Source organism: Artemia franciscana, chromosome 15 (assembly GCF_032884065.1).
Source record: "Artemia franciscana chromosome 15, ASM3288406v1, whole genome shotgun sequence".
NCBI classification, from domain to species: Eukaryota; Metazoa; Arthropoda; class Branchiopoda; order Anostraca; family Artemiidae; genus Artemia; species Artemia franciscana.
In genome coordinates, this window is record NC_088877.1 from 1,467,687 (window position 1) to 1,482,468 (window position 14,782).

The following is a 14,782-nucleotide window of genomic DNA, read 5'->3' on the forward strand; positions in this document are numbered from 1 at the left end:
TATTATCACGGCTATTAGTTGCGATAAGGTATAGCTACTGTTCACAAAATTACGGCTACTATGTTACACATACGCTGCTATGTTGCAATAATTACGGCTTCTATGTTGCTATAAATTATGACGATTAGTTTCAATAAGTTATGGCTACTGAAGAAAAATTATGGCTATCTTCCTCTTATATTGTAATAAATAATGGCTATTACATGGCTACATTCTATAGCTATTATTTGAATTAAATTATGCCTACCATACACAAAATTATAACTGTTCTCCTCCTAAATTGCAATAAATTGTGACTACTATTATTATGACTACTATTATCATGACCACTGCCGTCTGATGCTGCAATAAATTATGGATCCTATAACAATGGCAGCAAAATTATGACTAGTACTATCATGGCTGTTAGTTGCAATAAATTAAGGCTACTAGTTCCAATAAATTACGGCTACTAGTTCAGATAAATTCCGGGCACTGAAAAAAAATATGGCTACTTCCCTCTTATTTGTAATAAATAATGGCTGCTTTACGGCTAAATTATATAGCTACTAGTTGCATTAAATTATGACTATTAGTTCCAATAAATTCCGGGCACTGAAAAAAAAATATGACTACTTCCCTCTTATCAAACAGTTCGTGGTAACGAACTGTAGTAAGGAGCGACCCAGCTCAATAGAAACCAAAACTCTAAAAAATGGAATTTTGATACCAATAGCTACATCAAAAGAATCGCATTTTAATGCTGATTTCAAATATATTAGTTTCATCAAGTTTAGTCTTACGCACCAAAAGTTACGAGCCTGAGAAAATTTGCGTTATTTTAGAAAATAGGGGGAAACACCCCCTAAAAGTCATAGAACCTTAACGAAAATTACACCATCAGATTCAGCGTATTAGAGAACCCTACTGTAGAAGTTTCAAGCTCCTATCTACAAAAATGTGGAATTTCGTATTTTTTGCCAGAAGGCAGATCACGGATGCGTGTTTATTTGTTTGTTTGTTTGTTGTTTTTTTTCCCCAGGGGTGATCGTATCGACCCAGTTGTCCTAGAATGTAGCGAGAGGGCTCATTCTAACGGAAATGAAAAGTTCTAGTGCCCTTTTTAAGTGACCAAAAAAACTGGAGGGCACCTAGGCCCCCTCCCACGCTAATTATTTTCCCAAAGTCAACGGATCAAAATTCTGAGATAGCCATTTTATTCAGCGTAGTCGAAAAACCTTATAACTATGTCTTTGGAGACGACTTACTCCTCCACAGTCCCCGTGGGAGGGGCTACAAGTTACAAACTTTGATCAGTGCTTACATATAGTAATGGTTATTGGGAAGTGTACAGGCGTTTTCAGGAGGATTTTTTGGTTGGGGGAGGGGTTGAGAAGAGGGGGATATACTGGGGGAACTTTCCATCGAGGAATTTGTCATGGGGGAAGAAAATTTCCATGAAGGGAGCGCAGGATTTACTAGCATCATTTAAAAAAAAAACAATGAAAAAATAAATATGAAAAAGTTTTTTTCAGCTGGAGGTAAGGAGCAGCATTAAAACTTAAAACGAACAGAAATTATTACCCATATGAGGGGCTCACCTCCTCCTAATACCTCGCTCTTTACGCTAAAGTATTTTTAGTAATGTCAATTATTTATTCTACGGCTTTTGTGATTTAGGGGTCATTCTTATGAATTGGGACAAAATTTAAGATTTAGTTTAAAGAGAGAGGTACTGACGAGGGGGCGAACCCTCTCATATGTGTAATAAAAACATGAGAATGAAAAATTCTTTACGTAAGCTAATTTATAAGTTACGTATATCTTTTACTAATAGAAAGATTCGTAAAAAATTGGAGGGCAACTAGGCTTCCTCCCCCGCTCTTTTTTTCTCAAAATCATTCGATCAAAACTATGAGAAAGCCATTTAGCCAAAAAAAAAAAATATACAAATTTCGTTTTAATTGTTCCTCTGCGGAGAGCCAAAATCAAAACATGCATTGATTCAAAAACGTTCATAAATTAAATAAAAAAACAAGTTTTTTCAAACTGAAAGTAAGGAGCGACATTAAAACTTAAATCGAACAGAAATTACTTCGTATATGAAAGGGGCTGCTTCCTCATCAACGCCCCGCTCTTTACGCTAAAGTTTTTTACTGTTTTAAAAAGAAGAGTTGAGAGAAAGAGTCGAACTTTAACGTCTTTAGCTCAGGACTGTCTGGCGCGGAGGTCACCTGTTGCTGTCATATATGTAGATGGGCTCTGGAGGACCTAAGTCTAAGTTCCCTACTAGTACCTTCCTGAACTCTTGATTATGGGCCATTTAATTAATACTGTCTTATCTTTATTTTAAATCTTTAGAGCCGTCCTGGCTGAGTGGTTGGTGCGCTGGCATAGGAATTCTTTGTCCAAGGGGCACAGGTTCAATCTCAGTTGTGACCAGTTATTTAGTTTGGGATGGGGGTCAGTGGCATGACTCTGTAAGCTCAGCCAGAGTCGACCCAGCTCTAAATGGGTACCTGGATAAATCTGGGGAAAGGTAAGCAGGAGGGGTGTGTGAAAGCACAGGATGGTTGGCCCCCAGCCCCCCATTGCACTCCCTGGCTGAAGGGCCACGAAACGGAGATCAGCACCGCCGCTTTGGAACTTAAGGTTCTAGTGCCATCTTACTTACTTACTTACTTTTTTTATTTTAAATCTATTTTTCATTTTAAATTTTTATTTTCATTATTTAATTGTTGATTTTCATCTTTTACAATTTAAATTTTGATTTTTTCGAAAAGTCTAAATATAATTTGACCTGCGTATTTATGTCAACAAATAATGTTAGAATTAAACCTTTTGGTCACTCTAAAACTCCAAACTGTTTCAATGTGGTCACTTACAATTTTTTCTATTAAAGCTACTCTAAGCTGCAATAAATATGGTAAATTAAATTATATCTATGTTCCCTATAAATTAAAATTATGTCTACGTCCCTTCTACATTGCAACAAATTATGCCTAACATTACTACAGCTACTATTATAACAGTCATTAGCAGCAAAAGATTATTGCAACATTGATAATATAAGCAAAACTATGGCTACTTCCCTCCTATGTTGCAATAGCTTATGGTACTATTACTATGGGTGTAAAGTTTTGGCAACAATTCTTATGGCTAGTATTTTCAGTAAATTATGGCTATCATTAACTAAATTAATCATACTATTACAGAATTTCATGTTAATGTTAATTGGGTGCATAAACTTTTCTTTTATAAACAGATCAGGCCCCTCTTGGCCAAAGAATATACAGTTGTAATTTTCAAACTAATCAGGGATAAAATGTTAATGGTCAGTTTCTGGGCCCCTCTTTGAACCAGAATATACTTACAGGTATATTTAATTTCTTTGCATCAACAGGACATGTGAAAGGCCATGCAAAATGATGCTTTAAAACACTCTTTAACACAAATTTCTGAATATATTGCAATTGATTGGTTTGTCTTCCAGGTCTCTGAGGTGGAGGAATTACAGGAGGTTGAACTATCCCATTTACAGGCTCTAGGACTGGCTCTTCTCGTGGTGGAGGCTCTTTGGTAGAGGTTGCCACTGAAGGTGCTACTGGTGATGTTGGTGCTTTCTCATCTTTGGGTTCTTGCTTTACTTCCATTTTCCTGTAAAAAAAAAGACTCCATTTATTATTTTTGATATTATGAAACTTTGCCTTTGTAACCATCCCCCCCCCCAAAAAAAAAATTCTATGAAACTTCATGCTTCCTTACAAAACATCATGCTTCCACTCATGAGTGAAGTCAATGAAACTAATGGTTAGTACTGTTCTTACTTTATCCTATGCAGAAATTGCCTTTTCATCAAATTAGTGTGTTTCCTTCCATTTTTATCCATACTTTCTCATTATTCCTAAGTGGTTGATGTCTCAGGCTCAAACTGGGGTTGCATGCCATATTATTTATTGCTCAAGGCGTTTCCTTCAGCCTTGTTTATGGTGGATAGTTCAAGGAGGACAGCTAAGTAGTGTGTGTTTTTTTCACAGTCATTTATGAAATTGTATGTGTTTTTATTTTTTATTATTGCTTCTCCACTACATATGAAATATTTATCTATTTCTTTGTTTTTTCTATACTACAAAATTTCATGCTCCCATTTTCCTGTAAAACAGAAAAAAGTTGAGGACTATGCAGTGGCGGCGCAACCACTAGGCAAAGTAGGCGGCTGCCTAGGGTAGCAACCTGGGGAGGGCAGCAAAAATGGAAAAATTAAAAAAAAATGATTTCAGAATAAAACTTCATGAATATTAGCTCGATTTAAGTTATACACATGAACTTACTGATTCATTCTGTATGAGAAACATGAGTGACAGACAACATTCAACAGTGTTGGTTGTGCACTGAGGAAGGTGAAGAGGCATGGGTCAGTACTGTGCTGTGTGAGGGAGCAGGGAGGAGGAACAGCCACCACTTTGTACTCTCAGAGTAGCCGCGTGACCATGAATGAAAGTGTCATGTCTTTACATGAATCGGCGTTGTTGCCATCCCTGCTCATAACAACAGTTGTGTTGTGACAGGTGATCAGATCAGTCAAAATTTGGTGGTTTGTTGTTACAATGTAACAGTGCTTTGTAGCGTCTTGTCTGTATAATTTCAATAAAGCCTTATCTAAGTCAGATAAATTAATTAGTAAACACCCTCCTTTTCCAATATTAAAGAAAAATTGGCCTCATACAGTCTTGTGTTGGATATGTCATACATGAAGTGAAAAAAACTGTATAAAACACAATACATACAGCTTGATATAAGTAAGTGAAGTAAGTAATAAAAGAATAGGTTTAATTCCCATTCTCGTTCTATTTACAGGGAGCACAATTTATTGGTTTTTATATTATTATTGTATGAAACAGTTTAATTCTTGCCAGACATCTGGCCTCCCAGTGTTTTGTTTTGAATCAACTGTTACTTGGTATTATTTTATTATACTAATTAGCTGTTACAATGCCACCTACAGCATACACTTCTGTATAAATTAGCTGATACATATTCTGTATTATGCTTGGCCTGATAAAAATTTACTTTTCATAAGTATAAAACCATAATCAGAAAGATGTACAGTACTTGGTACTATTTGAAATGTCAAAATATGATGATAAATGTAGGTATCCTATCTTTTTAAATTTCTATGCTGTGTTGTAAAATTCTGCATATAATGTCTTAAATTTCAGACGGATACTGTTTGTTAAAATGGCTGAAAGAAAAAGACTATCCAGCTGCCACCATCAGAAAAGGAAAGCCGAGAAGGACAAGTTTATTTCAGAACAAAAAGGGTCATTTCTAAAGTATTTATGTCAGTGAAATTCAAACAGAGGAAGTTAATGATGAAAGCGTAGGTACTGAAGAAGAGTTGAATGTATCTATGCTAGAAAACCAAGAATCAGAATCTGCTTTTGATTTTAAATACCCAACTACTTGGCCTGGCAGGTGTGATGACACTTTTTAGGTATCTCTTGTTCAAAATGGTCCTCATAAGCAAAAGGATACTCATTTTCCACTGTATATCAGTTGTAAGAGGTTTTCAAAGATCATTTCAAAAGGCGACTAGCTAATGGTGAATCTATCTGTCATAATTGGTTAAAATACTCAAAATTTAATGATTTGGTTTTCTGCTTTTGTGGTAAAGTGTTCTTTAAATCAACTTCACTGTAAAGTTTATGTTCAAAAGGAACCAATGATTGGCAAAATATAGCTAAAATTCTGAGCAATCATGAAAAGTGACATTCACATAAATTACTTTCATGAATAGAAGGAACTTGAGCTAGGACTAAATAAAAACAAAACTATAAATGATGAAAATTTATGGCTGATGAAACAAGAAGAAAAATACTGGAAAAGTGTCTTGGAAAGAATAGTTGCTCTTGTGGAAGTTTTATTAGCTAAAAATTTGGCACTTTGAGAAAGAAGTGAAAAACTCTTCACAGCCAGTGAGGGAAACTTCTCGAAATTTCTGGAATACTTGATACTATTTGACCCCTTGATGCATGAGCATCTTCGCAAAGTTCAAGACAATGAGACAAAGGTAAATTACTTGAGCAAAGATGCTCAGAATGAAATGATCAAACTGCTAGCAAATGCCATGAAGGCTAAAATTATTTTCAAGTCCATGCTGCAAAGTATTACTCTATATTATTGCAACATTACTCTATATTTATATATATTACTCTATATTTCTCTATAAAATATATTACTATATATTTCTTGATTGCTCTCCAGATGTCAGCCATACAGCACTAATGACAGTGATTGTAAGATTTATGGCTAACATGGGTGGAACTACAATTGAAATTCAAGAGCAAATTTTAGGTTCCCCATCCTTAACTGAAACAACTGGTGCTAGTTTAACTGAAGCAATTGTTGAAAAGTTGAAAGAACTCAAACTTTGCATCAACAATTTATGCAGTTAAGGCTGTGATAATGGAAGTAATATGAAAGGCAAACACTCCAGAGTACAAGAGAGAATCAAAGAGATTAACCCAAGAGTGTTTTATGTGCCTTGTAGCTCACATCCATATAATTTTGTTGTTCATGATGCAATGCATTGTTACTTGGAGACTACAAAGCTTCTTTCTTTGGTTCAAAAAATTTCTGTTTATATTTCTGCTTCAACACAACACTGGAATACTCTAAAAAAAACATGTAACTAACTTAACACTTAAGCCCCTTAGTAAAGCCAGATGGAAAAGTTGAATAGATGCTGTCACACCTCTTTGATATCAACTGGGCGATGTTCATAACACTTTAATGAGCATTTATGAAGATCACTCCTTAAATGGGTCAACAAGTAACTTGGAAATGCAAGCCTTAGGTCTGGCAAAAAACATAGAAAAATACAATTTTGTTGTAAGTGCAGTTTAATGGCAATGTATACTTTTGGAATCAGCATAACAAGTAAGCAGTTCAATCCAAATAATTTAATTTGGCTGCAGCCAACAATCAACTAAGCAAAACTAAATTGTACTTACAAATATTACACTACAAAGATGCCTTTGGAAGTATTATAGTTGACGCCAGAGGAGTGACAGAGGAGTTAAATATTCAACCAACATTTGAAACAGAGACCCTGTCAACTTGGTTGAGCAGAAGAAAAAACAGTTTGAACGCAAAGCACATAATGAACCTTTGGTATCCCCTCAAGAACATTTCAAAGTTAATTTCCAATTTGACTTTCTTGATACTGCAATTTCTTCTCTGGATGAAACAGTTAACAACAGTTAACTGTTAACTTCAACAGTTAGAAGAGGTTACTTCTATACTCAAATTTCTCTACAACATATCTGAGGTAAATGCCACAACAAAAAAGTCCCTGATGGATGATTGTATGAATTTACAGCATTTCCTTTCAAACAGTGAGGCTAAAGATATTAAAGGCCACAAACTTTGCAATGGAGTTCAAGCCATTGCTAGGATAGAACCCAAGAATGCAAATCCATAAGATGTCCTTAGCCTTGTCATAAGCAATAACCTTAAAAATTGTGCCCCAAATTTGTCTGTTGCTTTATGGATTTTGCTGACTCTGCCTGTGTCTGTTGCTAGTGGTGAGTGTAGTTTTTCAAACTTATATTCCATTCACCATGATACAAGAAAGGTTTCAAGGACTGGCACCTCTATCAGTTGAGCAAGACTTGGCAAAAGACATTGACTTGAACAAACTGGTGACTTGTTTCACAAAGAAGAAATTAAAAAAAAATAATATGTAGAATGTAGACCTTCTCTCTGTTAACTTGTCACTTTTAACTTTTCTTTATAATCTACATGAACTATTAGAATTAAAGTTATTTCTTCTGCAAAATACTTGGTTTTATTTGTTAAGTTCCTATTATCTACCTAATGAAATAAATACTCTGACACTAAGGTTTTGTATATAATTATCAATCATAATTATGGTTGTACTAGTAGCCAAACAGTTTAGATTTTTCTCCTTAAGTATTTCATTTATATTGTTTGTGTTTTTATATGTAATTTGTGTGTGTAAATTCATGTAGGAGTCTTGTTAAGTGCAAAAAAATTCATAAGAAGTGATGATTTGGGGTAAGGGATTCAATTGAGGAGGAAAATGGAATTAAGAAATATAGTTGTGGAGAGAGGGGTGGGAGCATAAAAAAATGTCTTGTCTAGGGCAGCAGAATAGCTTGCACAAGCTTTGGAACTATGTACACTAGCAATATACCATACAACCCATCTGAGGTGGATTTACAGATAAACTGTGGTCATTTGGCCTACCCTTTTCAAAGCTTCATTTTAGAGACTGATTACAAAATTTAAAATTCTGACAACTCAATCTTTTCACTTTAGACATATATGATGGACTGATTTTATCTTTCCTCTAAGAGGGCATATGGTGAAACTATTCTAAGGTATCAGTCTTTACAAATATGAGGATATGTTTAGACCACCTATACCACCTGTTTTTGAGACTCTTAGCAAAATCTAAAAATTTTAACAACTGTCATTTTTCATTTCAATCATACATGATCTACTGCTTGTCTCTTTCCTCTTGCAGGTTATGCAGCAAGATAATCCTAAGGTATTACCTTTTGTGCAAGGTATCAGGGCATAGGCCACTTTAGCTCCTTATTTTAGAGACTGTTTGCAACTGCCCCCTTACCTAACTGGAAAAAATGCAAAGCCTATTGCATAATATGTAGTTTACAGAGAGCTATCATGTTTTTTGAACAGTCTTGGAAAGAACTAATAAAATTAAACTGATTATTTGATACATAATGATATTCTCCTGGAGTCCTCAACACACCAAGGTATCATGCCTCCATTTACTTTAGAGACCCACCAACACAAAATGAGGTTGGCAACTCTGAAAGAATGCCCACCTACACATTCAATGACAAGATTTTTAAGCCCCTTTGTGTCTGAAGTCAAGGGGATGGCTTGTCATTTGTGTTCTTGGTGCAATAACTCATGTTATTGCAGTATGATAAAGGGAACAAACAAAGATTCTTTTTATTATTAATTGCTAAAAGCTCATCAATTCAACACATTTCACAGTAGTTTTTACTCTTGTTTTCAATGTTGTGAGTACAAAATAGATATTTGTAATATAATTTGTTTTCAGTAAAGAACAAATGATGCAGTAGGCTTTGAAATTTCACAGTAAGGGAGGGGGACAGTAGCCACATTCTTGTTTGTAGTGATTTTTTGTTTTGGGTTTGAAAGGGTCTTTGTAGTTTGTAACAAAGTTTTAGGTCTCAGTTATTCTCTTCCTTTCTTGTACTATCCATTTATTTTGAAAAAAAAAGTTGTAGTACCCTATGTATGGCATATTTCAGATAATGAAAGTTTATGCTTTGTTTATCATGTTGGTACTGAGACAGTAAATTAGTGAATAGATTCAAGCTTGCTGATCAAAAATCTCATATGAATTTTGAATTTTATTACTCTCTTTTGCATTTTTTCCTTCCTGAAGTCTGTTGTGTTAGTGTATTATTAGTTGATGTTTACTTTTATGTTGATGTTTGGTTTTCCTTTTTTTTTCTTTCATTACTCCAAGAGTGGCATATACTTTTTTTGTATGATGTGAGCTATAAATAAATGATTATTAATATAACTTATTGTTTGGTAACAAAATTGTAAAGAAATAAGGACTAATCAAAGACTAGATTTTGTCCATTGCTAAAATCCAAAGTGTGAAAATGGCAGATCAAGCAGGAGAGACTGAAAAAAGGTAAAAATGTTCAGCTTTTGCAAGAGACTAATTTCAAATTAGATAGAATGTGAAAAAAGGACTGTTTCCTTTATAGCTGAAAAGAGACCAAGATATCTGAGGTCATGTTTTCATTGGGCATTTTATTGACAAATAAATCAACCAATTGGAAACCCCATTTTCCTATGTTGAATTGAAAAGAACAGTTTTCTCCCAGTGCCATTGGATGTTTTGCTTTCTGCTTTGTCCTTAAAAGGCAAAAATGAAAATGTGAACTTAGTCAGTCAATGGTTGCATTTTGGGGCCATTAGAACATGACTTCAAGCCATGTTCAAGCCATTGGGCCATGTTTGAGCCCAGTGAAAATGTGAACTTAGTCAGTCAATGGTTGCATTTTGGGGCCATTAGAACATGACTTCAAGCCATGTTTGAGCCCTCCTCCCTGAAATGTGTGTCTGGCTCCTTAAAAAAATATCAAAACACATATAAGCAAATTTTTGATGAGTTTTTTTAAGTCTTTTTTTGTAAACCCCCCTGAACAAAAATCTTTTTGTACCCAACCCCCCTCCAAAAAAACTGGATATAGCCCTGAAATGATATAACAAATATTTGCCATCAATACAAAGTTGATAATATATTTAGTATATTCAAGAACTAGACTACTATTTTATGCTAATAGAATTAAAAACAAACTTGTATAAATCTATAAAATAGAGATAATACAAAGGAAAGTATTAGACTACTAAGGAAGGGTCAGTCCTAATTTCAACAAATGGCTATATTTTTGAATGTTTTAAAGGCACTTTATAATTAATTTATGTTCTTTTTAACTTAAAGAATTAAAACACTGCTGCCAAGAGTCACAATTTTTAGGACAAAATATGAAAGTATGAATGGCTATGAAGAATTTTATAAGTATTCAAAGACAAATTTCTATGTTATGATATCCCCCTCCTTGTTATTACAAAATGAAGATTTCCACCTCCCAGTTGGCTTTTCTGGTAATACAGAGAGATTCCCTTGATAAATATAGCCTAAATTTAACTTAACACTTTTTTGTGGTACACAACATTAGTAAAATCTAACAGAGACCTCACAAAGTGACTAAAACCTTATTTCAAACTTGTTTGCAAAAATACAAAGTCTTAATAATTAAAAAACTCAAATATTAAAAATCAATAACAAAAAAGAATAACTTTCATCCCAACCCCAACCAGAGCAAGCAGTCCCAACCACAAATCCATCAACATGTCAGAGGGTATGCATCCCCCCTGGATCCATCAATGTGTCCAGATCACCCTAAAAATTAAGCTGTCTGAGCATCTGAAAACAGAGCAGCCCTTGCTTGTTTTCATGTTTTGCAGGCATTAGTTCCAGTAAAGCCAGCAAGGTGACACTAGGATTAGAATATAAAGGTTTTAATGACAATATCCAAAAAATTTATCATAGACAAGACTTTTATTAGCTTCATTTTTTTTTATTCTATTTATATATATCTGTATATATATATATCCTATTTTATATCTGTTTCTTGATCTTTCACAACTTTTCAGGAAAAACTCCCAGATTTTGGCAAAATAAAATCTAGATTTTGAAATTTTACACCTATTGCTTTGATGTGATAAGCTGTTTGTCCAAGACTACCTCACATATAACTTGGCCCTGTTCAACCTCTAGTGCTAGGCTCCTAAACAATCTCATTAGGCTTCAATAGCAATGTGAGCAACAGTAATGCCAATGACAACCATTTAAAGGCTGTATTGACAGCTAAAAGACCTGTAATGCTGTTGTCAGTCCTAATGACCTATATTGACCACCTAGAGGAAGCTATTCTCCAAGGAGCAGATTCACTGAAAGATCTTGAACTGGAATTTTGCACATTTTTTTACAATAGACAGCAAGGTGTGAGGCTAGTAACAAGCAGCTCCAACAAGAGACTAGTTATTTTAACATTTTTTCAGAAAGCATAGACACAAAGATAAAATAGGGCCATATAATGAGTCTAGTGTCATCAAGTTACTTACTTGATAAGTAACTTTCTTTATATGAAGATTTATTTTTGTTTGATTGCTGTCCTGTGACAATTTTCCCTAGTTACCAGCTAAAACAGGTGATGTGTAAAGCATCAGAAAATAATTTATTCTATGGTGATATTTTGGTTCTGATTAAATCATCTGCTATTGATTGTTATCAGAAAACTAAAAGTAGATTTGAATATTACTCACAGATTTAGGAGATATTGACTCACTTTGTTGTTGAAATTTTTGTAGGAAAAAAAAATTGGGAATAAGAAGAAATTGCATATCATTGATGGTTTCCAAAAAAAAAGATTTTAAGATGTTGAAAGAGAACAGAAAAGGAACAACCAGGCTGTTCTAGTAGCAGATTTATGGTCTAAGCACCTAGAAAATTTGGAAAGTGAATGTATAAAAATACAAGAGGTGGGCAAATGGAAAATGGTCTTGGTCCTTGTGATTTACCTAACAATTTAGAAAGCCAGGTAGCTATTATTTATTTAGAGAGTCTAGAAATTCAGTATCAGTAGAGGCTAGTTGGCAATTCTATAACACTAAAACATTATAATCTGGCTAAATCTAGTTTTGAAAGGGAAGATTACTCTAAATTTAATTTGAATAATAAAGCTTTATGTGAATAAGTAAAACTAGGGGCAAACTGCCTTCTAATCCAGTGCAGGCATAAGGTATTTGAAAGAAAGTATGTGATTAATGAAGGGTATTATGTTTGTTCTCACTGTGAAGAGGAGGGGAAATATTTGGACAATTTTCTCTTGGAGTGCCTGGTGCTTTCTTGTCATAAAGTAAGCATTTCATTGCTTTCTTTTAGTTGTGCATATAGTCTATGGCATTTTCATCTCACTCTTATTTCAACTTAATACCCATAAATTGAAGTAACATTGAAAAAATCAAGAAACAGAGTAATGCACAGGAAATACAGAAGTTGAGCTATAGGCTATATTTGCAATAAAGGGGGAGGGGTAAAGTGAAACACTGACAGGAATGATTCACAATAAGTTTCCTATAGGCTATAAAAAGCAAGCCAAGAAATGTTTTATTAACTAGCCTAGGCCTAGTTTCCTTCTCAACAGGTCTGGTTGTATACTGGTACCAAGGTGTTTCCTTGGAGTGATTGTACTTCTAGAATTTTCCAAGACCCAACAACAATGACTCAAGTTACTATGAATGGGCCTAAGTTACAGATAGGGAGAGAAGGAAGTTAAAATTCTAGTTTAGTGACTCTTGGCTATCTTGGAAAGGGGCTAGGTTAAGAAAATGAAACTTTCTGGGATTGGACTAAAGGCTAAAGTATATCCTGGGAAGGTATTTTTAAGTACCCACCTCTACTCCTTCTCCCTCTAGAGGGTCCTGAAATTCACCTTCATGACAGGTCCTATACCTATTAAAATTTTGACAAAACAGCATTTTACCTTAATTTTTAGTAACCAGTTGATTTTTCTCAGCCTTTAGTTCTGAAAATACAATTCCTGTTATTTGAGTAGAATTCTGAGCCATATCAAAGTTTTTTTTTCAGAATCTAGGAAATATGTGCATATCTTCAAAACCTTATAAACTGGGATTGAGCAAAGTTTAGAAGCTGAAAAGAATTTTGTTGTAGCCTACTTTATTCAAGCAGAAAATCTATTTTGCAAGGTTTTACTTTTATAAAACATATTTTTAAAGGTCATCAAAGGCCAGGAACCCTCTAGAGGGAGAGGGAGTGGAGGTAGGTACTTCAAAATACTTTCCTGTGATGTACTTTAGCCTTTAGAACCATCCCTGAAAGTTTTATTTTCCTAGCCTAACCCCTTTCTAAGATAACCAAAAGTCACTAAACTAGAATTTTACCATATTTTTTTATGCACATGACCCACTGGCTTTTGAAACAGCCTTTACTGATAGCCTAATGTGAAATAAAGCAAATATGAAAAAAAGTAATGAAGTCAGCAAAGTCTGGCATATGGCCATAGGCTATGTCTGGTCTTATTAGGGGTAAATGCCAATGACATTTTTTACAAAGACACTAATTGTTGGACAGCTTCTAATCTTGGAAAATTAGCACACCTTTATTAGCATGAACAGCAGGTACCTAATTTTATGCATTATATAAAAAGGCTAGCTTTGGATAGTTGGGAATAAATGAAATTTTGGAAAGGGTGCAAAATTGCAGATGAAGGACTAATGAGGAAATGCCTCTTGAAGATCTTAATCTTGGAGAATTACCTTGACTAAAATGTATCTTTGCTTCTTTAATAATGGAGTCGAGAACACAGTTGCCGCTTGAGTGATTTTAGCTAGAAAGTTTCGAGAACTTGATGCTAAAGCCGAAAAACATGAGAGAATACGAAAACAGGATATTTTACTTGAGAATTGTTTCAAAAGATAAGAAAGGAACTAAGTTTTCGCTCAATTATCTAAGAAGTAGAAATGTACTTATAAAGCTATTTCACAAAATTTGGAAACGTTGCTCACAAAATTTAGACCTAAAAGTTCAATTGTCAGATTTTGGGCAGTCTGTTACCTCATTAAAGCCCCTCTAACCTTCTTTCCTAAATCAATCCAAGCAGTCATAGTTAGGCATATAAGCTTCAGTAATACTTTATTTACGCTCCATATAACAACTCTTCATTTTTTATTGACTGCAAATATGTGTGGGGCAAATGTGACCCAATGTGGAGGCATGACCTGTAAAATTGAAAAATGTAAAGAGTTTTCCATATTTCTAAGTCGATTCATTCTCATAGAATTTTCACTTGAAAGCATTTTAGCCCTGTGTGATCCGAGGTTTCTTTTTTGTATCAAAAAATTACAAAAATACATATATACATCTGCCATTACTATTATTTCTACTTGTAACAACTCACTGCACCACCAAACCGCCTGAGACCAACAAAGCTACGCACGCTCCACCTCCATCCCAATTTATTTAAAGCCTTCCACCTTACACCCTCTCAAGAAGCTTTAATATTCCTTAAGCACTTTCGCTGGTGCAATTCCCACTCGATCCGGGGACAACCTTCTTTTCATTTGTTCCAAGATTGTTTGCCAAAAGTACTATCTTTAGCAATTTGTCATCCAATAT

General features: G+C 34.4%; 1 protein-coding gene across 1 annotated transcript in view; it reads right to left on the reverse strand.

Annotated features, from left to right (window-relative positions):
* LOC136036689 (bromodomain-containing protein 3-like) overlaps positions 1-13,986 on the reverse strand; it is a 131,461-nt gene extending 117,475 nt beyond the window's left edge. Inside the window, exons 1-2 of the mRNA XM_065718999.1 lie at positions 13,924-13,986; positions 3,354-3,636 (exon numbers count right to left, since the gene is read on the reverse strand). Coding sequence (XP_065575071.1) covers positions 3,354-3,632 — 279 coding nt within the window. The 5' untranslated portion in view covers positions 3,633-3,636; positions 13,924-13,986. The remainder of the gene's footprint in view (positions 1-3,353; positions 3,637-13,923) is intronic.
* Positions 13,987-14,782: the final 796 nt, after the last annotated feature.